This window comes from Vipera berus, assembly GCF_964194415.1.
Source record: "Vipera berus genome assembly, chromosome: 3".
NCBI lineage: Eukaryota > Metazoa > Chordata > Lepidosauria > Squamata > Viperidae > Vipera > Vipera berus.
In genome coordinates, this window is record NC_138204.1 from 38,144,220 (window position 1) to 38,165,854 (window position 21,635).

Below are 21,635 nucleotides of genomic sequence, written 5' to 3' on the forward strand. Positions count from 1 at the left end.
TGGTTTCAACTGCTTTGAAACTCATCAAATTTGATACTCAACGCATTTTGATAACAAAAATTTTGTATCAAACTAGAATTTGTCATTGTCCGCTGCCTTATGACTCACTACATTATTCCTTATGGGAAAAATCTGTTTGATACTCATGGCTTTTGGCACTCATCGTACCTCCTGGAACCAATTAACAATGAGTACTGAGGTACCACTGCACTATGTCTGATCATTATATGAACCCCCAGAAATGTGAATAGCACATGGGCCAAGAAAATGTGAACCACAATCCTAAGAAAGATGACTAACCAATTATTTGCACTGGCATTAGCAGATCTAAGATCTGTACAGAGGAGCATCTAGTTCAGCTACTGCAATGAATTCTACGAGAAAGAAAAGAGTTTCCAGAAAACAGGATTTTCCCTGAAGTTCATTAAGATATTATAGGGGGGAAAGCACATTTTCTTATTTGCTTAATGCACTACTTTTGTTCCAATGTAGGGCTACACTCGATAAGCATGTACACTCTTAAATACTCTTATTATATGGACTGAACATAAGAGATCTGGACAAAACTCCAATGTAATCCTTGAATTTGGTTACTGTCTCACTTTTCCTTCCATATTAGAGCAGATGTTTTAAAATGGTGACTATGTTCCAGTGAATTTGCATAATTACATTTTGTTAGATAGTATCTTTTCACAAAAAATATAACTGAATTTTCATGAGCAGAGTTAGTTCATTTAAATATTTCTGTCTCAAGAATTCCTTCCTCCTATTGCCAAACATGGTTAGAGTAAACATGAGTATACAGTACAAATATTTTGTGAAAATAACTATAAATTCACATTCAATGATAATGGCAGAGAATAGTATCAATACATATACATGGAAATATATTTTAAAATATCAAATTAATATTAAATTAGCTTTTAAAAATAATCCAACTAGGACTAATACATACTTACATGAATTCTCCCATCTTTAATGGCAGACCCTTCCTCAGCAAGTCGAAGAATAAATAGCCCCATATTATACTCTTTTCCTCCACGAAGGCTAAATCCAAAGCCTCGAGGACCTCTCTCCAGTTCTACTGGATAACATCCAGGATTCTGTGCAAATAAAAGATTATGCAATTTAAAATTATATTGGGAAAGACTTTCAATTCTTTTTTAGAAAAAAATCAATTTCCGAAATTCAAAGAAATTTTATTCAATTATTAATGTAATGATATTTGCTATGTTTGACATTTTAGTAATACCTGTACTAATTCCACATGTAAATTATACTTTCCCTGTAGCAATAGCAATAGCACTTAAGACTTATATACCGCTTCACAGTGCTTTACATCCCTCTCTAAGTGGTTTACAGAGTCAGCATATTGCCCCCAACAATCTGGGTCCTTATTTTACCAACCTCAGAAGGATGGAAGGCTGAGTCAATCTTGGTCAGGGTCGAACTCCTGGCAGTGAACACAGTTAGCCTGCAATACTGTATTCCAACCACTACGCTAGCATGACTCTGTAAATTTTAGAAAGCTATCACTTGCTGTTCCAAAAGGTTATAAACCTGCCCTTTTATGCTTTTCCATAACTGAAGCATGAGCCAAAAATTCAGTTCAAAAATCCTGGCTAATGTCTTTGATAACATCTTATTCCTTTTATTCTTTGTTACACATGGACATTTAGAATACTGAAAATTAGTGGGAGATAATGGCACTCATTTTTTCCACATTAAAATTTCAATACATAACAAAATGAAAATGGGGACATAATGTTAGGTATAAAATAAAGTGACATAAGCATCTAGACTGATTTGTAGTGATCAAATTCCATGGGACCCATGGTATCAATTTTTCCCATCAAAATCATTAACAGAATTTCAGGATTATCTTGAGGTATGTTCTCTACATATTTTGGTGTTATCCTTTTAAATTTCCAATATATACCATATTAGAAATAATAACAAAATAGATTGAATCCCATCTTCAAGAACTAATTCACCATAGGGGTGAAGGCTTTTGCCTCCTAAGGACACTATAACTTATAGTGCTGAAAGTGTATTCTCCCAGAAAAATCACTCATCACAGGCAGGTCACAGATTAGGGGTAAGCTAAATATGATTCATTGAAGAAGGAAATGGTAAACTATTGAAATGTTCTGCCATGAAAAACAGATATTCATAAGCAGGACAATGTTAGAAGATGACCCCCTTCCCTCCAGGTTGGAAGGTAACTGATGCTATTCTGATGAGGAGCAAAAAGTGTGATGCTACAAAATAATTTAACTAAAGCAATCTTTAGTTCCAAACATGGAAATGCCAAGATTAAATATTGATAATCTGAGAATCAATGAACTGAAATGGAATGAGTGACTTTGTATCAGAAGAGTATCAGATCTTCTATTGTGGACAAGAAAATCATAGAAGAAATAGAGTAGACATTATGATTAATAAAAGGAGTCAGTACACACACACACACACACACACACACACACACACACACTATTATTAACAGAAGAGTTCAGCTCCCATATAACACAAAAAAGTGTAATGGCTATATTTATATACCTGAGAGTGTGTGCTCCCTCCAAGAGACCCAACAACTTCAGTTAATGAGAAGTGCTTGTAATTGTTGTATTGTTCTTTTCCGCCATCAGCTTCTGTAGCACCCCTGAAGTATAAGGAAGCATATGGATCATTACAAGGACCTCTGTTGAGTTCTCCCTAAAGGAAGATTAGAATGAATTCCTAAAGGAATTTACCAAATATAAGCCAGGTTCCAAAGTTCAGCCATAAAAATATATTCTCCATATACAAAATTAAATGGGCCGTAGGTATTCTTGTGCAGATTTCATTTCTTGTATTTCCTGTTCAAATACTTTGAATTAACTTTGAACTCTAATTCATAACACTAAAGAATAAATTTTGAAATTGAAAGTACTGGCCAGAATGTGCCACAATTTCTTAAGAGGAAATACTGATTTCCCAATAGTCCATTTCCTATTAGAGTACAAACTATATTTTGAATGAAAGTATTAATACTAGGTTTAAAAAAGAAATGTACCACCAATTATCTTTCAGTTTAAAATGCCAGTTTACTAAAACAATCTTTAATGCCCTGAAGTAGTTGTTATTTATTTGTAATGTATGAATTCTGTGAATGTTTATTATTTTCTCTCAAAAATGAATGTCCAACGTTTGTGAAAGTTGCACAAAGCTATGATAAATTTCCATTATTTTTAATGGACATATTAAAACACCTGCATTTTATAAGTATTTTAATACAAAAAAGAATAAATTTAGGTAAAGTTATACACAATAAATGCATAAAAAATTTACAGAACATTTTTGATGAAACTGAATATTATATCAATAAGTAACTATCACTAATCTGGGCCATATTAAGACTGAATGATCTAATCAAATAACTTTTTCTGAGATTATTAGAGCTACATGTCAGAAGGAAGATATTCATTTACAACATCCATTTTTACACATGAATAATTATAACTTCTCACAGAAGCTCTTTAATCTTTTATCAGTTTTATTTTGTTCATTTTTCTCTTCCAGAGGATTTTTTCTTTGGCATTCATTTAAATAAATCTGCAGTCTCTGATCCATTTCCTATTACTACTGGCTTGAAATAAAAATAATCTTGTGGTATATTAATGCTAAATTTATTACTGCAGAGCTTTTGTAGTTTGCTTCATCAGATACATCATGACAAGGAAATTAATAGTGAAATGCCAAAAGAGGATAAATGCAGGTTATTGTTTAAAAATATACATACACATCAGGTAAGAAAAACATCATAGAAATATTTTTCTTCACAATATGAGGGAAAAGATCTGCATTCTAACTAGAAAATCTGAAGATCTGAAAAGTTCTGCTCCCCTCCTATCTTTGCAAAAAAGAAGTTAAGTATATAGTTTCATTTCCATGTTTATTTGTGGTCTAAAAATAAAGTTTGTACCTGTCATTAGACACAGAAGAAGCTGGAACTGGTCCAAGAACTCGATGCTGTACAATTGGACTTTGTCTGGCGGAGTTTGCTCCTGATGGGGGACCACGATGCTCTAATGAAGACACGAGTAGCTGATTAGATACACCAGGATATATTAGCAGTACTAAAATATTGCCAAGGACATTATTGACTTTCATTGTTTTATGTGTTATCAAATAATGTTGCCAGTCCTTGAAAAGGCCATCAAGCAGTATTGAAATGCATGTTAAGAAACTGATTTATTAAGCTATGTGTGTAAATTGTTGATTATAATAATAACATAATACAAACTAAACTTAAAGAAAGAAGGGAACAGAATGAAATAAAAAGTGCAAGAAAAAAAGCAGAAAGGTAAGAATATACCGTATATACTTGAGTATAAGCCGACTCGAGTATAAGCCGAGACCCCCAATTTCACCCCCAAAAACTGGAAAAAGTTATTGACTCGAGTATAAGCCGATCCGCCGTTCTGCAAGCCTCTGCCGCCAGCAGAGGCTCGATCCGCCATTTTGCAAGCCTGAATACACAGGAATACCCTGTGTGGCCGCGGCTCGTCGGCAGGTCTCCGTTCCTCCTGCCGACCTTTGGGGAGGTTTGGGCGCCTCCCCAAACCTCCCCAAACCTCGGCAGGTCTCCGTTCCTCCTGCCGACCTTTGGGGAGGTTTGGGCGCCTCCCCAAACCTCGGCAGGTCTCCGTTCCTCCTGCCGACCTTTGGGGAGGTTTGGGCGCCTCCCCAAACCTCCCCAAACCTCGGCAGGTCTCCGTTCCTCCTGCCGACCTTTGGGGAGGTTTGGGCGCCTCCCCAAACCTCGGCAGGTCTCCGTTCCTCCTGCCGACCTTTGGGGAGGTTTGGGCGCCTCCCCAAACCTCTGCAGGTCTCCGTTCCTCCGCGCAGACCTGCCGACCTTTGGGGAGGTTTGGGCGCCTCCCCAAACCTCGGCAGGTCTCCGTTCCTCCTGCCGACCTTTGGGGAGGTTTGGGCGCCTCCCCAAACCTCCCCAAACCTCGGCAGGTCTCCGTTCCTCCTGCCGACCTTTGGGGAGGTTTGGGCGCCTCCCCAAACCTCGGCAGGTCTCCGTTCCTCCTGCCGACCTTTGGGGAGGTTTGGGCGCCTCCCCAAACCTCGGCAGGTCTCCGTTCCTCCTGCCGACCTTTGGGGAGGTTTGGGCGCCTCCCCAAACCTCTGCAGGTCTCCGTTCCTCCGCGCAGACCTGCCGACCTTTGGGGAGGTTTGGGCGCCTCCCCAAACCTCCCCAAACCTCGGCAGGTCTCCGTTCCTCCTGCCGACCTTTGGGGAGGTTTGGGCGCCTCCCCAAACCTCCCCAAACCTCGGCAGGTCTCCGTTCCTCCTGCCGACCTTTGGGGAGGTTTGGGCGCCTCCCCAAACCTCGGCAGGTCTCCGTTCCTCCTGCCGACCTTTGGGGAGGTTTGGGCGCCTCCCCAAACCTCGGCAGGTCTCCGTTCCTCCTGCCGACCTTTGGGGAGGTTTGGGCGCCTCCCCAAACCTCCCCAAACCTCGGCAGGTCTCCGTTCTTCCTGCCGACCTTTGGGGAGGTTTGGGCGCCTCCCCAAACCTCCCCAAACCTCGGCAGGTCTCCGTTCCTGTTTGGGGAGGTTTGGGCGCCTCCCCAAACCTCCCCAAACCTCGGCAGGTCTCCGTTCCTCCGCGCAGACCTGCCGACCTTTGGGGAGGTTGGGGCGCCTCCCCAAACGTCCCCAAACCTCGGCAGGTCTCCGTTCCTGTTTGGGAAGGTTTGGGCGCCTCCCCAAACCTCCCCAAACCTCGGCAGGTCTCCGTTCCTCCGCGCAGACCTGCCGACGTTTGGGGAGGTTTGGGCGCCTCCCCAAACCTCCCCAAACCTCGGCAGGTCTCCGTTCCTGTTTGGGGAGGTTTGGGCGCCTCCCCAAACCTCCCCAAACCTCGGCAGGTCTCCGTTCCTCCGCGCAGACCTGCCGACCTTTGGGGAGGTTTGGGCGCCTCCCCAAACGTCCCCAAACCTCGGCAGGTCTCCGTTCCTGTTTGGGGAGGTTTGGGCGCCTCCCCAAACCTCGGCAGGTCTCCGTTCCTCCGCGCAGACCTGCCGACGTTTGGGGAGGTTTGGGCGCCTCCCCAAACCTCCCCAAACCTCGGCAGGTCTCCGTTCCTGTTTGGGGAGGTTTGGGCGCCTCCCCAAACCTCCCCAAACCTCGGCAGGTCTCCGTTCCTCCGCGCAGACCTGCCGACCTTTGGGGAGGTTTGGGCACCTCCCCAAACCTCCCCAAACCTCGGCAGGTCTCCGTTCCTGTTTGGGGAGGTTTGGGCGCCTCCCCAAACCTCCCCAAACCTCGGCAGGTCTCCGTTCCTCCGCGCAGACCTGCCGACGTTTGGGGAGGTTTGGGGAGGCGCCCAAACCTCCCCAAAGGTCGGCAGGAAGAACGGAGACCTGCCGAGGTTTGGGGACGTTTGGGGAGGCGCCCAAACCTCCCCAAAGGTCGGCAGGTCTGCGCGGAGGAACGGAGACCTGCCGAGGTTTGGGGAGGCGCCCAAACCTCCCCAAACAGGAACGGAGACCTGCCGAGGTTTGGGGACGTTTGGGGAGGCGCCCAAACCTCCCCAAAGGTCGGCAGGTCTGCGCGGAGGAACGGAGACCTGCCGAGGTTTGGGGAGGCGCCCAAACCTCCCCAAACAGGAACGGAGACCTGCCGAGGTTTGGGGAGGTTTGGGGAGGCGCCCAAACCTCCCCAAACGTCGGCAGGTCTGCGCGGAGGAACGGAGACCTGCCGAGGTTTGGGGAGGTTTGGGGAGGCGCCCAAACCTCCCCAAACAGGAACGGAGACCTGCCGAGGTTTGGGGAGGCGCCCAAACCTCCCCAAAGGTCGGCAGGAAGAACGGAGACCTGCCGAGGTTTGGGGAGGTTTGGGGAGGCGCCCAAACCTCCCCAAACAGGAACGGAGACCTGCCGAGGTTTGGGGAGGTTTGGGGAGGCGCCCAAACCTCCCCAAACGTCGGCAGGTCTGCGCGGAGGAACGGAGACCTGCCGAGGTTTGGGGAGGCGCCCAAACCTCCCCAAAGGTCGGCAGGAGGAACGGAGACCTGCCGAGGTTTGGGGAGGTTTGGGGAGGCGCCCAAACCTCCCCAAAGGTCGGCAGGAGGAACGGAGACCTGCCGAGGTTTGGGGAGGTTTGGGGAGGTGCCCAAACCTCCCCAAAGGTCGGCAGGAGGAACGGAGACCTGCCGAGGTTTGGGGAGGCGCCCAAACCTCCCCAAACGTCGGCAGGTCTGCGCGGAGGAACGGAGACCTGCCGAGGTTTGGGGAGGCGCCCAAACCTCCCCAAACGTCGGCAAGTCTCCGTTCCTCCGCGCCCTGCCTGCCTGCTTCTTTCCGCTGCGGAAAGAAGCAGGCAGGCAAGGCGCGGAGTTTGGGGAGGTGCGCGCGCACCTCCCCAAACCTCCCCAAACTTCGGCAGGTCTCGGACGGCGGTGGCTTGGGAGAGGTGCGGGCGATCCCGGAAGCACCAAAGCCTCGGCCGCGCACAAGTCCTCGGTAAGTTTTTTTGTTGACTGGAGTATAAGCCGAAGTGGAATTTTTCAGCCCAAAAAGTGGGCTGAAAAATTCGGCTTATACTCAAGTATATACGGTATATAATAATAAAAAGTGATCAAGTAAACTAATTTTACATTCCTTCCTTTTACTTCAAAAAATCTTAATCTTTAGTTCATTAAAAACTGTCATAGGATTTTATTTTTCTTAATTTATTCTTTATCCCATTGTACAGAGTTCTTCAAGGTTTTAACAAGCCTCTTCTATGAATCCAATAGGAAAAATATATCCTCGCTTGGGTGTATCATTGTATTTCCCTTTTAAATTTTAAAACCTCAGCCAGGTTTTTTTTGTTTGTGGTTCCAATGAAAATAATTTTCTAAATCATTCTTCTGGCTCATCAGTTTTAAGTCCACTTTCGATACCATTTCTATCTTGTTAGATAAAATTTGTTCTACATGTGACATTGCTTCAATAACAACTTTTTTACAGAAGCAGAAAACATTACTGACATTGCCAATATTATGGCTACTGATTTCTGACTCCATTCTTCAAAAGTCCTCTTCAGTATTTTCATTGTTATACTATACTTTCATGTTGGAAGCCCCAGAGCACTTCTGTGGTAAAAGGATCAGCCGGTGACATCACTGTTGCCCAGGGGATGACCAGTTGGGGGCTCCTTTCATGTCCCCATTACGTTGTCCACCAAAAAGGTATCCATTTATTTATTTACAGTCACCTGATTTTGAGCAGCTGGGTTGGCAGGAGCAGGAGTATAAGTGGCACATCCTATGGCAGCAACTGAATCTCAAATGTGAGCCTGCCAATCATCAGCATCCTAACCTTGTGAGCCATGTTTTGCAACCTTTTATAGACTTTCTTCTGCTTGAATACTTTAGTTCCTTCTAGTGTCGTTTTTGAAATAATGAAATTGCCTATCATTGTTGTCTTGTAAAAACCAAAACAGACTCTATTTCCCACAATAATCTGTTTGTTCTTGATAATTAATTCCAAAATCTTATTATAAACATTTCAGTCTAATCCTGCCAACTCCCAGCATGACATGGAAAACCGCTATCCTGAGGTCTCCTCATGAGGAGCAGCTGCCTATAGCACATGTGGGCAATCTCCTTAACTGGAAAGGTTCAGGAAACTAGTCTACTCACTGCTTCCTTAGTCTTTACCATGGTCATATGCTCCACTTTAACAGACGTATATTCAATTTCCCCAAACCTCCATGCCTATCAAGCTCCGGGCACAAACTATTCACTCTTACATGCAGATGTACACACATGTATTCTCCTATTTCCTTCCAGAAGTAGCAGCAAAAAAGCACACAAACAAGAAGGAGATGTATATTTTTGGAATATATTCCTGCATTGGAAAATGGGGAAAAAAGAAAAGAAATGAGAGAACAAAATTGGATGGCAATGAGAGCCAATTTGGTGTGGTAGTTAAGGCAACAGGCTAGAAACAAGAGACTGGAAATTCCTGCTTTAGGCATAAAGCCAGTTGGGAAAGTTTGGACCAGTCACTCTCTTTCAGCCCTAAGAAGAAGGCAACGGCAAACCACTTTTGAAAATCCTGCCAAGAAAAGTTCAGGAACTAGTCAACAGGAATGAAGACTGACTTCACAGCAGAGCAGAGCAGAGCAGAGCATGATAGATAGATAGACAAAACACTCATGTATTACAAAAATATTACATTTATTTGGTAAATAACAACTTCCAGGCAATGGCTAATTATAAAATTGATATTTAAAGGCATTCATCAGCAGAGTTTTCTGCAGTCATCACCTCTTACCTGGTCACTTCCTTTAAACAGTTTCTACTACCTTATCAGCCAATGTAAATAAAAACCTCTCAATTCACCAGCAATTTAAAAACATCCTTATTTAACTATCTGATAAATAAGGCAACTCACAGAAAGTCATTATGTGAATTACAATATATCTATTGAATCAGTTTCTATTTTGTAATCAGTTTTATTTCACAATATTGTCTGACTTTCGCCTTTCACTTAGTGATACTTCAGAAAACAAGACATTTGAGTAAACTTCTAAGGTTCTGCAACTTGGTACTAATAAGAAATGAAATTATATTATGTGGCAGTAATTCAAACCCAGAGGCAATAAACCAGAATATTCACATTTCATCTTTTTTAGTTTTAGCAATTACTTTCAGCTAAAAAAAATAAAATAAAAAAATTATAAAGTTAAAAACTTTAAATTACTTGCATAAAAAATTTCTAAGCTTACCAAGTAACAAATAAATGATTTAATATTCTACTTCATAGAATGCAACATTGTATAATGCATGTTTTAAATATGAAACTGGAAAATGAATTTTGGGTATAATTATTATTCAGAACGATAGAAACCATCCTCTTGGCAAAATAATCAGAGCAAGCTTCATTATACAACTGACAATAGTGTTGAAAAGCAGTCTTTCTTTAAAAAAAACTAAACCCCTAAATTTGAAAACGAATTTGAAAAGCACTTTTCAAAAAAACCCACTAAATTTGAAAACACTAAATTTGGAAATAAACTGTTTTTACATATTTATAATGAATTATGTGTACAGGCAACAATTTTTGTCAGTGTAGAATGCTAAAAGAAACAGATCAAGGCAATAGCAAATCCCCTCTTAGCAAATACCAACAACAGGAAGATGGAAGAAATGAAAAGCATACATGCTCCTTGAAGCTACTATTTATATCTAACAGTATTTTCTGACTAAAAAGAGAAAATTGGATAATTATTTGGGATAGATGTAGTTGAGGAAAAGAGAGCGACACTGTTTAGTTTCACACTCATTAATGCTCGTCTCTTTATAGAAGACAAGAATTTCAGATGAGAGATTATTTACATTCCAAATATAAAAACAAAAGGCTCCCTATGATTATCTCTCTTCTAATTACATGATGATGATAAAACTTAACAGAGGATCTACAATGAAAATATTTTATATGATAAATTACAACAACTTTGGTAGCCAGACCCCATACTTTGAAGACTTTGTAAGTTAGCATCCACTATCTCGCCTGGTTCGCCTGGTGCGCCAGTTGCGGCCCTATCTAAACCGGGATGCCTTACGTACAGTCACTCACGCGCTCGTGACCTCTCGTCTGGACTACTGCAACGCTCTCTACATGGGGCTACCCTTGAAGACCACTCGGAGGCTCCAGCTGGTACAGAATGCAGCCGCGAGAATTGTGTTGGGAGTTTCCCGACACTCCCATGTTACACCTCTGCTCCGCGAGCTGCATTGGCTTCCAGTTGTCTTCCGGGTGAGATTCAAGGTGTTGGTAATGACCTACAAAGCCCTACATGGCATGGGTCCGGAATACCTTGGGGAGCACCTGCGGCCGGCGTCAACTTCCCTCCGCCCAGTACGCTCCCACAGAGAGGGCCTCCTCAGGGTGCCACCGGTCAAAGAATGCCGACTGGTGGCCCCCAGGGGGAGGGCGTTCTCTGTGGGCGCGCCGGATTTATGGAACCATCTTCCGGTCGAGCTCCGGATGGCGCCTGACCTCCGCTCCTTCCGGCGCGATCTCAAAACCTACGTTTTCGAACAAGCTGGCCTGGCCTGATGGGATGGGGTTGGGTTTTATTAATGTGTTTTAACCTACTTTTAATGTGTTTTAACTTATTCGTGGGCATCTTGTTTAATCGTTTTTAATTTTTGTATCTTGTTTTTGATATGTATGCCCTGTTCACCACCCTGAGTCCTTCGGGAGAAGGGCGGTATACAAATTTAATAAATAAATAAATAAATAAATCTCAAACTGTCCCTGAAAAGGACTAATTAGCGGAATCAACCATTGAAATATAGCCTTTGTAGTTTTCCTGGTCAAGTAATTTAAGAGACTTCTAAACTGTCATTTCCAAGACCTTTTTAGAAGCAGCCACTGCTGAGACTGCTGCCTTTTGGTACTGTCCATAGGGTTTTCATGGTAAAGATACTGGAGTGGGTTGCCATTTCCTTCTCCAGTGGATCACGTTTTGTCAGAACTCTCTGCTATGACCTGTCCGTCTAGGGTGGCCCTGCAGGGCATAGCTCATAGCTTCATTGAATTATGCAAGACCCTTCACCACGACAAGGCAGTAATCCATGAAGGGGGATGAATAATTAGTGCAAGCTAATTAACACATCAATGTTGAAATGAATTTACTAAGAAATGGTACTGAATTACAGTTTACTAGTCTGTACATGTAGTTTATTAGTGGCCTCAGACTATTATTCAACATCTCTACATTGTACCTGATGAACTAAGACATCTGTCAGTTACTGTTTCTTTCTAATTTTTTTTCAAATAATTTCACTCAATAGTTTCTTACACTCAATAGTTTCTTCTCAACATCATGTGGGAATAATACAGAATTTTGCAGGACTCCAAAAATACAATAGGACCAAGCAGAAATCCTTAAATATCTATATGAGCGCCTAGCTGGAAATGAGCCACTAGAGTACAGTACCCTCAACCTTCAACCTACCTAACATATGGAAAAAATATTTTTACAACTATTATTGAAAAATACTGAGATTGCCACCATGTGGAAGACATGCAACTTGAGTAAACAGCAATGTAACAGTAATGACTATTCTTACCTTCTTCAGCAATAACAGTGAGTGTGACAGTATTCCCTGCATCTTTGATCAGCTGCACAATATTTTCATGTGACAAGTCGATGATTGATTGTCCATTCACTGCAGAAATTCTATCTCCTACTTTCAGTCTTCCACAATGATCAGCTGGACTGCCATCAATAACACGTCCAATCTTATGAGGAATCACTAGGAAATGAACACAGTAATATTCTGTATAACACCTTACCAGAAGCTTTATTTTATTATCATTTATGCAAGTCACAGCACAATTGCATAGGAATGTCACCAGATTCATAACTTGATATTAATATTTATAGCCTAATTTATCTGTATTTAGAATTATTTTGGTTTTACACAGGCTAAATTATTTCTCAACGACTTCTAGAGTGATGGTCTTGTAAAGATGATGAAACTATTGTAACAGATTTTTAACTCTTTCCTACAGTTACAAAAAACCTGGATTTCCTTGGGAAAAAGAAAAGAATTATTTTAAATTAAATCTGTACAGTGATTTAATTTAAATTAAATTACAATTGAGGAGGGAAGGGGCAAATGTCACAACCCTTAGAACCTAATTCCAAGCAAAAACCAATAATCAATCATAAAAGGAGGCAGGGAGTAAAAGAGAAAGAAGAAAAACTCAGATGCAAAGTAGGAGATATAGGAAGCATACTCAGGGTCAGCCGCAAAGAATTAAAATGCCTATACACTAATGCTCAAAGTTTAGGGAACAAACAGGGTGAACGTTAAATACTAGTAGTACATGAGGACAAGTATGTTATAGTTGCCGTTACAGAAACTTGGTGGGATGAAACTCACAACTGGAATGTACTGATAAAAGGATTCAAAGTATTCAAAAGAAACAGTTCTAACAAAAGAGGATGTGAAGTTGCATTACATATTAGACATCACTTCCTCTCTACAGAGATGCACACAAGAAAGCATGAAAGCTTTCTAGAATGCATATTGGTCAACATACAAGGAAAAAAGAATGACATTGCCATAGCTGTATACTGCAGGCCATCCAACCAAGCAGAAGAAATAGATGAACTTTTTGCTAATCAGTTAACCAATGTATGTAGGAAATAGTAAGGGGACTTTTAACTACCCTGACATGTAACTGGGACACAAACTCTGCAACAAGTGGGAGATCAAACAGATTCCTGACCCACCTAGCTGACAACCTCATCACCCAAAAGGTAGAGGTGGCAACTAGAGAGGCAGCTATATGGAACTTTATTCTTACCAACAGCAAAATAAGTGATAGGGGGAATTGAAGTTGCAGGAACGTTAGGGGAGAGTGACCATATCATATTAGAATTCAATATAAAACAGACACAAGCAACAGAACATAATCAAACCAGTGTCTTAGACTATAAAAGAGCTGATTTTAACAGAGAGAGCTTGGGAAGGTTTCCATGGATGAAAATCTTAAAGGGAAATCAACTCAAGAAGCTTGGGAAACTCTGAAAAATACAATTATAAAAGCCCACTCCAGTTCAATACCAGTAAAAAAGAAAAACAAGAAAAAACCAACATGGTTGCATAAAGAACTGTCAGACCAACTGAGAAAAAAGGGGTAAGTACAAAAAAATGGAAAGAGGGACACATAACTAAAGCAGAATAGAAACAAATAGACCGAACAAATGTCAAAAACAATTTAAAAATTTTCTTTCAACACATAAAAAACAAGAAAAATGTCAAAGAAACTACTGATCCACTAATGCGAAAAGATGGCAAAGAAGTAACAGGTAGTAGAGAGAAAGCAGAACTGCTTAATTCATACTTTGCATCTGTCTTCATGTAAAAACAAAACAATACTCAACTTACCAAAAACAGAACTATAAATGACAGGTTATGAATGCAAATTAAAACATGCAAAAATAAGATAAGAGAACACTTGTCAGCTCTAGATGGATTCAAATCACTGGGTCCTGACGGACTACATCCCAGAGTTTTGAAGGAACTGGTGGTTGTGATTTCAGAACCATTTAAACATATCTTTTAAAGTTCTTGGAGCAACGGAGAACTACCTGAGGACTGGAAAAGAGCTGATGTAGTTCCCATCTTCAAAAAAGGAAAAAAAACTGATCCAGGAAATTACAGACCAATCAGTCTGATATCAATACCTAGGAAGATCTTGCAAAAGATAATCAACCAACAAATCTGTGAACACCTACAAGCAAAAAAGTTATAACCAGTAGCCAATATAGGTTTGTCAAAAACAGATCATGCCAAACAAATCTTATTTCATTCTTTGACAAAGTGACTAAATTAGTGGATCAGTGAAATGTTGTGGACATAATATACTTGGATTTCAGTAAAGCATTTGATAAAGTAGACCACAACCTACTTCATGGCAAGCTAGAAAACTGTGGGATAGGTAGCACCACTACCAGATGGGTCTGTAATTGGCTGACAAATCATACTCAATGTGCAGTCCTCAATAGAACTACATCTACATGTATAGAAGTAAACTTTGGGGTACCCCAAGGTTCTGTTCTGGGCCCAATACTCTTCAATATCTTTATAAACAATCTAGATGAGGGAATAGAAGGGGAACTGATTATATTTTCAGATGACATTAAGCTGGCAGCAATAGCCAACACACCAAAAGACAAGCTCAAGATTCAAAAAGATCTTGACAGACTTGAACACTGGGTGCTAACTAACAAAATGAAATTCAACATAGTTAAAAGTAAGGTTTTACACTTAGGCAAGAAAAACCAAGAGTATAAGTACAGGCTAGGTGAAACTTAGCTTAATGCCAGTAATTGTGAGAGGGATTTTGATTAGGGGGTTGGAGGTTAAAACATTTGAAGAATGGTTACAGGAACTGGGTATGTCTAGCCTAATGAAAAGAAGGATTAGAGGAGACATGGTAGCAGTGTTCCAATATTTGCGGTGCTCCTAGAAACATGAGGGGGGTCAAACTATTTTCCAAAGCACCAAAGGCAAGGTGAAAAACAATGGATGGAAACTAACCAAGAGAAGAAACCTAGAACTAAGGAGACATTTCCTAATAGTGAGAGCAATTAACCAATGGAACAACTTGCCTTCAGAAGTTGTGGATGTTGTCTCACTGGAGGCTTTCAAAAAGAGACTGGACAATCATTTATCTGAAATGGTATAGGCTCTCCTGCTCGAGCAGGGGATTGGACTAGAGGACCTCCAAGGCCCTTTCCAACACTATTATTTTATGTTCTATGTTCAGTATTGCAGATATGCAGAGACTCTGACAAAAAAATCAGGGGAATGTTGTAATACACACCTACTCCATAGGAAAAGCTCCAACATATTTGAATATTTTTATAATAGAGTCATCTCTGTCAAATGGGCAGCATACAAGTTTAATAAATAAAAAGAATATTTAAATAAAAAGACCAATAAAAAGTAGTATCAGAACATCTGAATACTAATGTAGCCCTATAAGATTAATGTCTTCATGGAGATAAATGATGAAAAAACCATTTAGTGACCAAAGTTACAACGGCGCTGAAAAAAGTGATTTATTTACAATCATTGTGGCATCTCAATGGTCATGTGATCAAAATTCAGATATGTGGAGACTGATTCATATTTATGTTGGTTGCAGTGTCCTGGGGTCATATGACTACCTTTTGTGACCTTCTGACAAGCAAAGTCAATGGGGAAGCCAGATTTGCTTAACAACTCTGTTATTAACTTAACGATTGCAGTGATTCATTTAACAAATGTGTCAAGAAAGGTCCTAAAATGGGGCAAAATTCACTTAACAAATGTCTCACTTAGAAACAGAAATTTTGGGCTTAACTGTGCTCAAAAGTCAAGGATTACCTGTAGTTTTAACTGAGCTAGCCACATAATCATTACTATTTCAAATAGCTTCCACTAACTTTCAGTGTATTTCCAAGATGATTTCAAGTGTACTTAACACCATTATTATAATTAACAAAAATAACTTTGGCTGTAGACTTGTCAGACTTGAATAATGTTAGATGCTACTTGAAGAATTGCTAAGTAGTCTAGTAGCACTTTAAGTGTCAACTTTTTCATTTTATTTCAATGTAACATCAAGCCTCTACACCTCCTTGCTCATATAGAATTAACAGTTATAAGACTATGCATATCGACAATTGGTTGCTTTTTGTTATGAGTCTACCACCATTAACGACCTTCTTTAAAGACTAAAACTATAAAGTCTTAATACAAATTATGTCTATATACTTAAAGATAAAGAATATGTTAGAGAAACACAGCTGGTTGTTCTCATATATTATTACAGTATATGGCTACCACAAACAAATGTGACATAATTTAATTTTACAAATATTTACTGTTGAAGAAAAATGTTTAAATATTGGGTAAATAGTGTTGCAGTCTAGTTAAATTATGCCAGGCTGTCTGAAGAATATTTATCTGGATTTTTAAGAAGAACTAAATTGTGTTATTCTGTAGTCCCGGGGAATCATTCAAAGATTGTCCTTGCCAACAAATATTGCAGATTTTGGGGTGAAATGTATTAAATATTTATTCAATTATTTTCCCAACATTTATATTTACAAAGCCTTGGAGGTCCACAGTAGAGGAAGGCTTGATTCTGCAGGAATCCTTGCAGCTGCTTATCTCCCTTTATAACTCTGCATACAAGACAATGCACTTTTAGATAGGTCCTAATTTGATTTCATTCCCAGGATACTAAGTACTAACTAATACTTCACGAATGTTGTTTTTACCAATACTATTAACTTATTGTGTGGCATGTTTCATGTAAAAAATTCACCAAGAATCATCTCAGTTTACGTGCTACCTGAAAGCATAAACTGCTGAGAAACGGCTATTTTTCTCAATCATGTGGTACTTCATAGGAAGAAAGATGAACTAGAAATTGCAAACCAAATGATATTCTAGCTTTTATCTTTATATTTTTTTTCTTTTAGTTTAACAAATATCCATCTATGACAATGGAAGTATTATAGAATTCAAAATCAGAATTGATTATAAAACATCAAAAAGTATTTCTGCTGAAAAGAGATTCTAGTGTACTAAAGTAAATGATGACTCTAAAATGTTTCACAAAGACTGCATATTTTCATTCTTATAAACTTGACATAAATATCATCAATTAAATACTATTACTATTTGTTATTTTTAGATGAAATGTAATACATAATTCCTTTTCTTTAAGAGCAATGTAATATCTTACACTGGTTAGTCAGGCCAAGCTGTCTGAGGAACACTTATCTAGGTCTTTAAGAAAGATTAAACTGTGTTTTACATTATTCACAAGATTACATAGGAAATGCTGGGTTAGTTATTAACAATAATTTCCTGTCTAATGATTAGACAGATATGCAAAGCATTCTGAACATGAATCTTCAATACATGGAACAGTAGTTTTGGGCATCAGGATCTATGTATGTATTAGAAGGAACTGTTACAGAGAAACAGTAGGAAATTAGCAGAGTGATTTAAGGACAGACAAAGAAAGAAAAGTGTGAGAAATTTTAGAAAGGATTGGAGAAGTGGTTGAATATGATCTGCTTAAAAAGGGACACTGACAATAGTACCGTATTTTCCGGCGTATAAGACGACTGGGCGTATAAGACGACCCCCAACTTTTGAGATGATTTTCATGGGTTAAAGTCTTATGCGCCGGAAAATACGGGTAAGTAGGAAGTCAGGGCTGCTTCTCAATTAGGTGAAGGTTTATCAAGAGCTTTTGGCCTCGAGACCAGCTTTGCTCTGCCTCGCCTAAACCTCATCTCCTGTCACCTTGGCGCCCCCTTCTACTTCAGCCACACGCGCTGGCTGTTTCGGCCAGGAGGGACGAGCATTGTGGCCCAACACTTCGGGAAGGCACCAGGTCTGAAAGAAGGCGGTTCTTTCCGTAGGTTAGTTAATGAACAGGGCGGCGGAGGGTGGGGAGTGGTGGTGGTGAAAGAAACGGGCTCAGCCCTGCACTGCAGGTTTGAGATTCACATCCCCGTCCCCAAGGCCGCCTTCTACTTCAGGGCGGAGGGGCGACCCCGGGTTGCTGAAGCCCCAGCGCCAGCTTTCCGCTGTGGTCTGCCTGTCGCATTTCCCGAGCTGCGCCTTCCCGGGCGGGTGTTGCTGTAGGTCTGCCCACGGCACCACGCCCTGAAGTCAAACTCCCAGGGTCAGGTGAAGCTCAGCTCCGCGCGAACATGTCAGGTCGGCCTCCGCCTGGCTTCCTGCGCTCCCTTGAGCTCTCGTGCTCACCGAGCACCGGCGGCTCGGCACGCGCTTGACTCCCGCTCCCTTCCAAAAAAAGGGGGTCTGCTGCCCTAGGATGCCGGTAAGCTGGAGCCTCAGCCTCGGTTGGGCTGGTTGGTTTATTTATGAGGAGGCCGTCTTTCGCCATTCTCGAGCGCTGGATTTGTCTGTTTCCACTAACGTCTCTGCTTCCGAGGATTTACTATTTTCCGGTGTATAAGGCGACTGGGCGTATCAGACGACCCCCGACTTTTGAGAAGATTTTCATGCGTTAAAAAGTCGTCTTATACGCCGGAAAATACGGTAACTCTGATATGAGGAAGAAAAGCACGAAGGAGGTTAGAAAGAGGTAAGAGTGATGTAATCCTAATCATTCCATAAGACACTTCCGGTTATTGTTTTTTTAATCTGAAACCTGAAATAAATTGTGTGAGCTACTTAGAGCCATGTATGTAAGATGGGCAACTATATAAATTGAATAAAGGAAGGAAGGAAGGAAGGAAGGAAGGAAGGAAGGAAGGAAGGAAGGAAGGAAGGAAGGAAGGAAGGAAGGAAGGAAGGAAGATCTAGGTTTTGACTCTGCCAAAAAGTAATTCGCCTGAAATGGTTCAGCTGAACTTCCAAAACAACTCGTTTCCGATTTCATGTACATTCATACATGGAAAGTTGATAACTGAAATGAGTATTTTAATGTAGGAAACAAGATGATTCAGAGGACTGAATTTACAAATTAAATTAATAAAATATCATGAGCTTAAATAAATATACTAAATCAACTCTACATTTTGTTCTAATTTTAAGATCAGATCTAACAAAACCAATAATCTCTGAAACATACTGTAGAACCTATGAAACCCCAAAATATACTTTATTCATACAATTGGAAAAATCTAATGAAGAAATGCCTAGAGCTGAAACTGAGATTCCATTTTCAAATATACTCTTATAGATTTGAAAAAAAGTAAATTGCTGAGCGACCAGAAAATATCAGCCTGTAGTCAGAAATATGCAATAGTTCAGCAAATTTAATGGTAGCCCTCTATGTGTCATGTAAAGGATTCAAATACAAAATGGTTAGTAAAGATTTCAGCATGGCTAAGTTTCTTGAAAAAAAGAAATGGGTTAAATGCTATACAGTTTTTAAAGGAAGTATTTCAATAAAATATTATGATTTCTAAACAGCAACTATAATGCCGCTTGGAGGGTGTATGAAAGCCCTAATAAGCAGGCATATACATAGAATGAAGGCTACTGCTAAGCTTGTAAGCCGCCCTGAGTCTTCGGAGAAGGGCGGGATATAAATGGAATTAAAATAAATAAAAATAAAATAAAAAACTAATACACGGGGTGGGAGTGGAAGACAAAGAAAGTATTTTTCACTTATGCAATGGCACGTAACTAAAGGCATCCTGCCCAAGCAGGAAGAAACATAGCTTGCCTAAATACAGCTTTTCTAAAGTTTTCTGATTTACCCATTCTGCTAGAGTTCTCCAGTGGTCTATCCTGTTGGATCCTTTGATGTTTAGAGGTAAAAGGAAGTCAGGAAAACCCTATTGTGTAAATATACTTTTCTTCCCAGATTTTAAAAAAGCCTAATTATTTATATTCCATCTAATTACACAAGGTTTTAAGAAATACGAAGAGCACACCGTCAAAGTTACCCTTTATTCCCTTAACCATCTGAATATGAAGCCAATGTAAATAGTTAGGTTAGGATCAAATTTAATAAGAATCTTTTCCTTGTTAGTTCCTAATTAGTTTGGCCATGTATAAAAGGTGGAGGAAACTTGGAGAGCAATCAGCTTCTGCAAACAAGCATACAACTTATATACAACTAGATAGAATTCTCAGCAAGTCTCATTTAATATTATATCTAAATGCAGTTAACTTCAATGACAGCCGTAAACAAAGCATATTGCATTAGTCAGTTTAGATGCTACTAAAACATGGAGACAGGCATCATAGGTCACCATTATCCTCTCCCTCTCTCCCTCCAGCATGACAACAGCATTACCTGACACCATCAGTAAATTATTATACCCAAGAAAGAAGCAGCATTTGAAAAACTGAGGATGGCTATGTTTCAAAAGAACAGAACTGAATGAAAAATTTGCAGATATAGAAAAAAAAATAAAGTTTGTGAAAGAAAGTAGTTTTAAAAATCTAAATATTATATGTTCAAAGGTTTGTACAGTGAAAACAAACAACTCTAACTGAAGTACTATAATGAACAATGCTGACAGCTCATCCTACTTACCACCACGTGGTGGTTTATTCTTTGAGGTAAGGATCACAAAACCAAATCCTTCATTCTCCTTTCGTTGCAGTACTACATCGTAAGCTTCTGGGAACCGTTTGTTGATTATCTCTTCTCGGTTAAGTCTAGGGGAGCCACTCTGGGAGATGAAAGGAACTTCAGATGTTATTTCTTCTTCTGGTTGTTTATCAGCTAGAAACACCATAAACAGAAACAAGTAAGCAAAAATGTTGATCTAAGCAAACATATATTATTGATAATCTGGATGTTCAGAGCACTCAAAATGTAAACTAATTTCAGAGATGTAACCCACAACACATATATTCAATTTTATTCAAAAGGAATTAACAAAGATATGCTATGTTAAGTTTAACAACAGAAATAACTTTTTTTTCCAAACTGCGGCATACATTTTAACCCATTTTCAATGGAAGGATTACCAGCAGGTAATTTGAAAGCTAGTTACTAATCTGAGCACTCATTAAACATTTAGACAAAAATCCATAAAATATTCCTATTTAAAATATATATCATGATTTGTCTCCCTGGGGGGGGGGGTAAACAATTTTGCTGCAAATACATCTCCTTATAATAAAAAAGTCTTTCATTTGTCCCCAAATACTTTCATTGGAATTTTCATATTGTTGTATAAATCTGGGTACAGGTAGGCCTCCGCTTACAGCCATTTATTTAGTGACTGTTTGAAGTTACAAAAGCAGTGGGAAAAAGTGACCAAATTTAGACACTTGGCAACTGGCCTGTATTTATAATGGTTGCAGTGTCCCAGGGTCATGGGCTCAGCTTTTGTGACCTTTTAATAAGCAAAGTCAATCGGGAAACCAGATTCACTTAACAACCATGTTACTAAGTTAACAACCGCATGATTCACTTAACAAACTCTGGCAAGAAAGGTCGTAAAATAGGACAAAACTCACTTAACAACTGTCTTTCTTAGCAACTGACATTTTGGGCTCAATTGTGCTTGTAAGTAGAGGACTGCCACTATTTGAATGGTAGATATAGCATACTAACATCC

General features: G+C 40.2%; 1 protein-coding gene across 3 annotated transcripts in view; it reads right to left on the minus strand.

Moving 5' to 3' along the window:
* The window catches only part of MAGI3 (membrane associated guanylate kinase, WW and PDZ domain containing 3), a 115,567-nt gene that overhangs the window by 6,431 nt on the left and 87,501 nt on the right, over nt 1-21,635 (minus strand). For all 3 annotated transcript variants that reach the window (XM_081323921.1, XM_081323920.1, XM_081323922.1), the window contains 5 exons: nt 20,600-20,791; nt 12,127-12,312; nt 3,965-4,067; nt 2,560-2,662; nt 960-1,103 (listed from right to left, as the gene is read on the minus strand). In XM_081323921.1, the coding sequence (XP_081180047.1) occupies nt 960-1,103; nt 2,560-2,662; nt 3,965-4,067; nt 12,127-12,312; nt 20,600-20,791 (728 nt within the window). The remainder of the gene's footprint in view (nt 1-959; nt 1,104-2,559; nt 2,663-3,964; nt 4,068-12,126; nt 12,313-20,599; nt 20,792-21,635) is intronic.